Source organism: Limulus polyphemus, unplaced genomic scaffold, assembly GCF_000517525.1.
Source record: "Limulus polyphemus unplaced genomic scaffold, Limulus_polyphemus-2.1.2 Scaffold1817, whole genome shotgun sequence".
Classification (NCBI taxonomy): Eukaryota; Metazoa; Arthropoda; class Merostomata; order Xiphosura; family Limulidae; genus Limulus; species Limulus polyphemus.
In genome coordinates this window covers 147,547-154,188 of record NW_013667427.1, presented here as the reverse complement: position 1 = coordinate 154,188, position 6,642 = coordinate 147,547, and the positions used below count along the sequence as shown (strand labels likewise).

The 6,642-nt window shown below is 35.5% G+C and overlaps 1 protein-coding gene across 1 annotated transcript in view; it reads left to right on the top strand.

Moving 5' to 3' along the window:
- Positions 1 to 6,642, top strand: part of LOC106465047 (histone-lysine N-methyltransferase SETD1-like) — a 28,457-nt gene that overhangs the window by 1,737 nt on the left and 20,078 nt on the right. The window contains 2 exon segments of the mRNA XM_022392858.1: positions 455 to 725; positions 3,766 to 5,828. Coding sequence (XP_022248566.1) covers positions 455 to 725; positions 3,766 to 5,828 — 2,334 coding nt within the window.

Sequence of the window (6,642 nt, the reverse complement as noted above, 5' to 3'; positions counted from 1 at the left end):
AGTTGTTTTAGAAAATGGGATTCTTCACATCATGTGAGCATTAAAAACACTATTGATGCTCTGATTTCAGTTAATTTTAACACCTAGTCCAAGTTGTTTTAGAAAATGGGATTCTTCACATCATGTGAGCATTAGAAACACTATTGATACTCTGATTTTAGTTAATTTTAACACATAGTCCGAGTTGTTTTAGAAAATAGGATTCTTCACATCATGTGAGCATTAGAAACACTATTGATACTCTGATTTCAGTTAATTTTAACACCTAATCCGAGTTGTTTTAGAAAATGGGATTCTTCACATCATGTGAGCATCACCTTGTATGTATTTTAATGAACAACAGATTCCATTTGCTGTTTAACAGATATAAACATGTAAACGTAAATTTTCCTGTTTAATATTTTCAGAATTATCCTGTACCTTGCTGTACTAAGACTTTTCTATTTATTTTCAGATTGATAATAACTATGTAGGTGTCCCACCACCCGTGGAAGTCACCATAACAAACTTAAATGACAATATAAACAAAAACTTTTTGGATGATCTGTTGAAGAAATGTGGTAGTGTGGAGGAATCGTACGTTTATTATCACCCTGCGACCCAGAAACACCTCGGGCTTGCTAGAGTAACATTTACTTCAGTGAAAGCAGCAAGAAATTGTGTTGAAAGGTTGAACAAATCTTCGGTGATGGGAAACATCTTGGGAGTGTTTTTTGATCCTTTCTGTAAGTCGTAGTTCAATATTTGTTTTGTTTTTTCAAGTTTCAGTTAACTTTGTTATTGGTTTCATTAGATCTAGTGTTTCTTAGATAAAAAAAAATTATGTACTCAGTAGAACCTTTCAATATTTACTATTTTTGTCCAAACTAATAATAATTCTTAATCTCCAGTTGGAAAGTTTCCCTTGCAACATTAAGATTGACCAACTTAGCTAATTTTTAAAGTTTCTTAAGCCACAATTAGAAAGGCAGATAAATTATGTTAGTTGTGGGACATTGGTTGCTTTTTGCGTGTTATTCTTTTGTGTTCTTAAGTGCATTAATAAAAATTTAGTGTACTAGTATAAAAAGATTAGGCTTAAATTTCATTAACAGCAAAAAAAAAAAACAGAAGACCCAGATAAGTACAATATTTCTTGCTTTCCTTGTATATTCTTTATTTATTATTTTAAAAGTAACTAAAATATAAAAAGTAGAAACTTGTTATGTTAGATTAGATGATGAAAAATAATGATAATTTTTCATGAGGTATGCTTGAGAACATCTCATGTTTTATGTTGTTCGATATGTTAACTTGAGCTACGCGTTGCTGAGTGATTTATAACTTATGTGGTGGGGTTATTAGTTCAAAGGGCAATAAAATTAAGTAGAAACAGATGTAAACTGTTACAAGCCTTAAGCTATTTAGGATAAACAAATGTAATTTTCGTTTACAATTTGCAAACATTCTGGAAAGGAAAAAAGAGAGTAATTTATTTTTTTTATGTTGGTTATGAGCTTGGTTAAATTGACCGAGTCCATGTAGAGTTAGGGTATAGAAAATAAGAGCAAAACTAAAACGTTTTTTTAGGAGGTTTTAGAGGTTACACAAATAGCATTTGAAAATTTTCAGATGAAGAAAAGTATTTTTAATATTAACATGAAAATCACTTTGCATTCGGAGCTGTCAATACTTTGACTCCATATATAATCACGGACAAATCTTTAGTAAAAATACTTATTTTAAAAATCAGATTTGTTGCTGTACAAACGACTTGTAATGTTTCCTGAAAGCTTGCCATATTTCATGAAGATACACTTAACAGTTAAAGAGTTTAGTGTAGAAACTTATTGTTACTTTGAGGTCACAAGTTTGATGGAATGCATCGACCCATTAGTGAGAGGGCTAATTGTTCCTTGATAAACTTGTGTTGAGAACAACGAACTACCAGTATGGCGAAGTGTTTCTGATAACGTTTTTTAACCTATTAAAACCTTCAGAATATTTTATTGTCAATATACTTTAAGCAATGTCAGTTACTTCTCTTCTACAGTTACGTTCAGTTACATGTTTTGTACAGTAACGTTCAGTTACAGATAGTCTACAGTTACATGTTTTGTACAGTAACATTCAGTTACAGATAGTCTACAGTTACATGTTTTGTACAGTAACATTCAGTTACAGATCTTCTACAGTAACATTCAGTTACTTGTCTTCTACAGTAATGTTCAGTTACATGTTTTGTACAGTAACGTTCAGTTACAGATCTTCTACAGTAACATTCAGTTACTTGTCTTCTATAGTAATGTTCAGTTACATGTTTTGTACAGTAATGTTCAGTTACATGTTTTGTACAGTAACATTCAGTTACTTGTCTACTACAGTAACATTCAGTTACATGTTTTGTACAGTAACGTTCAGTTACTTGTCTTCTACAGTAACGTTCAGTTACATGTCTTGTACAGTAACGTTCAGTTACAGATCTTCTACAGTAACATTCAGTTACTTGTCTTCTACAGTAACGTTCAGTTACATGTTTTGTACAGTAACATTCAGTTACAGATCTTCTACAGTAACATTCAGTTACTTGTCTTCTACAGTAACATTCAGTTACTTGTCTTCTACAGTAACGTTCAGTTACATGTTTTGTACAGTAACATTCAGTTACATGTTTTGTACATTAATATTCAGTTACTTGTCTTCTACAGTAACATTCAGTTACTTGTCTTCTACAGTAATGTTCAGCTACATGTCTTCTACAGTAACATTCAGTTACTTGTCTTCTACAGTAACATTCAGTTACAGATCTTCTCCAGTAATGTTCAGTTACATGTTTTGTACAGTAATGTTCAGTTACAGATCTTCTACAGTAACATTCAGTTACATGTTTTGTACAGTAACATTCAGTTACTTGTCTTCTAAAGTAACATTCAGTTACTTGTCTTCTACAGTAACATTCAGCTACTTGTCTTCTACAGTAATGTTCAGTTACATGTTTTGTACATTAATATTCAGTTTCTTGTGTTCTAAGGTAACATTCAGTTTCATGTAGTACCATATCCTCAGTTTATTACTTTCCCATTTACAGTCCAGTTGTCATTATTCTCAAACTTTGATCTTGAAGTTTTGTGATTTGTTTCCTAATGCACTCCACACTTTCAGGCCATGAATGTGTTATTTAGGTGACCATCAAGTCTCACTTTTTGGTCCAATAATAGTAACCTAACAGGTGGTGGTGGTGGGTACTGTGCACCAGCTGCCTTCTCTCTAGTCTGTTTGTTTAAAATTAAGGATAGCTATATACAGATAGCTCATCATTAGCTTTGTGTGAAAATTATGAAAAACAAACAAAAAAGGCTAAATGAACTTCTGTTTTTGTTTACTTTTTTTTGTAAAAAAATTAACACCACATCAGATTTTGATGTGATCAGTTTTTATAAGGTTAATTTTGATACTTACAAATTAATCAAACTTTTCATATTAATTTTTAATGTAAGTTGGTTGTTTTATATATATATTAGTCATTGCATCTATTCATATATATATAAAGGATTAGATTCTGTCCTCCTCCTGTTTGAATTACAAACTGTTAACAGTTATCTAAATTATTATACCTTTAAATAATGACAAATTTGACTAGAATAATGGGTGCATGTTGAGGGTTTGCCAGTCTGGAGTTGAAATGACATTTGTAGTTTAAATCACATGAATGTTTCTATTCCTACAGTTAACTATAATTCCATTTAACGACTAGCAAATACTTATTAATTTTTTTATTTTCATTAGCCAAAGAATGTCTTCGTATGTATCAAGAACTGATATCGGGTTGTCCAAGAACAATCTTTCAAATAGAACCGGAGAAAAGAAGACAACCTCCAAGTTTCGACCCTAGATGTAGGAACAATGAACAACGCTCATCTAGCGAACATGGTTTGCAAGGAAGAGGTGGACGTACAAAAACTCTGGCAACTTTTTCTGGAATGGGTGGGGATCACCTAACCCCTCATTCGTCAGAACGTAGCTACGGATCTGAGAGTGGATTTTACAGTGGGGGGACATCGGATAGATGTTACTCTGTTCAGTCAGACTGTAGTGGTTATCCATCGGAACACTCCACTCCTCTGAGTTCCGAGAGTGGACACATGTTACAACATGGTAATCTCGTGGCTCCTCCCCCTGCCTCTTCATTTATTCCTCATGGAATAAGACAACTTGTGCCACCGCAGTGGGAAGTCAACCCTACCCACATGCTGAAGCCTTCATCTTGGGGGAGAAACACTTTTGGTCATCCTGGTGCTGAATGGGGTATTTCTTCACTACATTTTCAAACCAGAAAAAATAGTCAAGTGACCCCACCAAACACTCCCCAAGCATTACCGCCCAAACAAAGTCCTGCACGAGAGAGTCTAGACTCTCGAATTGAACTTCTGTTGAAGCAAACTGAAGGGAAGACACCTGGATTCTTAGCGTTAGGTGGACTAGGTAGCCCACCTTTGGAATCTGAACAGAAAGATTTATCTACTTCTAAAACTATTAGTTCCCAATTGATGGAGAAAAAAACATCGTTACCCATTTCTCTTTGTAATGAAAAGCCCCCTTTACCCAGTTCTGTCAGTAATGATGCACCAGTGCCTCCCGATTATTCTCCTCTTCCTCCACTTCCTGAAAATGATGAAAAGCCGCCTCCTCCACCTGATGATGATGATAATTTTGAAGTTCTTTCAACACCCCCATCCCCTTTCCTTTCATCGGCACTGTATTATAAATGGGCCCAAATTACCAAGGACATTGAAAGTGATAAGAGTACCTCTTATTTTGTAGGAGATACCAGTTTCTTGCCAGAAAGTGTCATCCTTGAGCCTTCGAGTGCACTCAGAAATCTGACATTATCTAATGTTGATCCCTTTATGAAAGACCCCAGAACTTGTGCATACAACCAGGACAGTAAAGCTTCAGATGAGCAAGAAACTAATGGAGGAATAGGGGAAGACCTAGATTCTACACCCGTGAGAGATGAAAGGCCTGAACCACCATCTCCATCAGATAACGATAATCAAGATAATAAGGTGGAGGAAGAGGAGGATGATGATGACAGAATGTCTTTGTCATCCCTTAGTAGTGGGGGAGAAAAGTTGGAAGTAAACCCTCACCTTCCTCCTGACAATGCACCATCAAACTCTGGCATGGGTTTCCCACAAGCACCAGTTGGAGCTGGTCCTTTTGCCATGTACAATGGAAGCCAAATGCCAGCAACCTCTGCTTTGCCTCACCCCTGTATGCCTCGAGGACCTCCACCTGAATCATATCCCAATCATCCTATGTACCCTAGTGAACATGTACAGATGATGGCCCGTATGGGGATCTGGAGGCCTGGCATGGGTTCAGGGATGTATGGGTCTAATCACAGGCCAAACTTTCCCAGACCACCACATTATGGGGAGCCAGAAGCTGGGCTGGGACCAGGTCAGCCTGGTTATATTGTAAGAAACTCGTACCCTGGCCCAAGACCCAACATAAGGCCTCAAATGATGCCAAATGCCATGCCACCGTATCCCCCAAATGTACCCCCACACCATTTCCCAGGTAATAGATGTTACAGACCTCCAATGCAAGGAAATTATGCAGGTCATATGCCTCCTTATCCACCCCCTGCACCTTTTCAACATCAGCTTCCTCCACGTCCTTGTCCTCCTGAAGACCCTAATGCTCCTACGGTCCAGGGAGTGCTTGAAGCTGTGGTCCAAGAGCTGAAGCAGATAATGAAGAAGGACCTGTGTAAAAAGACTGTGGAAAGTTCAGGCTTTAAAAGTTTCGAACAGTGGTGGGACGAACACGAGACAAAGTCAAAGGTACGAGTGTTTTTTTTTTTTAAGTTAAGTTTTTCATTTCTAAGTTTATAAAACTAACTGCAGTTTTCATGGTTTCATATGTAAAAATGAAGGCACCATTTTCTGTAAAAAGAATTTTTCGAATAATTTTCGATTTTAACCACCATTTGTACCACGAAAAAAAACAAAAAAACTATAAAGTGTGTCGTTCACAGGACAGATTGTGTTATATCAAGCCACAGCAGACAGTAATGGGGTGATGTGTTATAAGTGTTAGTTTAGATATAACAGACACATAAGATAGGGCTAGAATTAAGGCAAAGTCATTGTTTTTGTGATGGTTACCGCGTGTACATCCATATGTGACTTACTTGGAATATAAGAGTTTGAGATTGGTTTCCAAGTTTCAATGACTTGTCTCAATATTACTTTATGCAAATTGCAATTATCCAGATTTAAACTGCCTATAGCTATACATTCTTTTTTTTTTAAATAAAATACCTTTGGTATTTTATTAGTATTGATGTTATATTTTCTTAAAATATACCATTGAAATTGGTTTACTGCAGGAAACTCTTAATGTAGCCTATAGAAAATGTGTGTTTACATATCTTTGTAGATGTTTTAAAACACCATGCATGATGTTTATTTCGTTTATTACTTTAATAAAAAAAATACATTATTCTGAGTACAATATGATTAACTCTTTCAGCACGGGCTCGATCCCTTGGACTGACCTCGTAACCATTTTGTGTCTTTTATAGTTTTCATGCTATAACTTTTAAATTAGTAAGCGAATGTTAACGAAATTTGGCAGATTATCAATAAACATTAC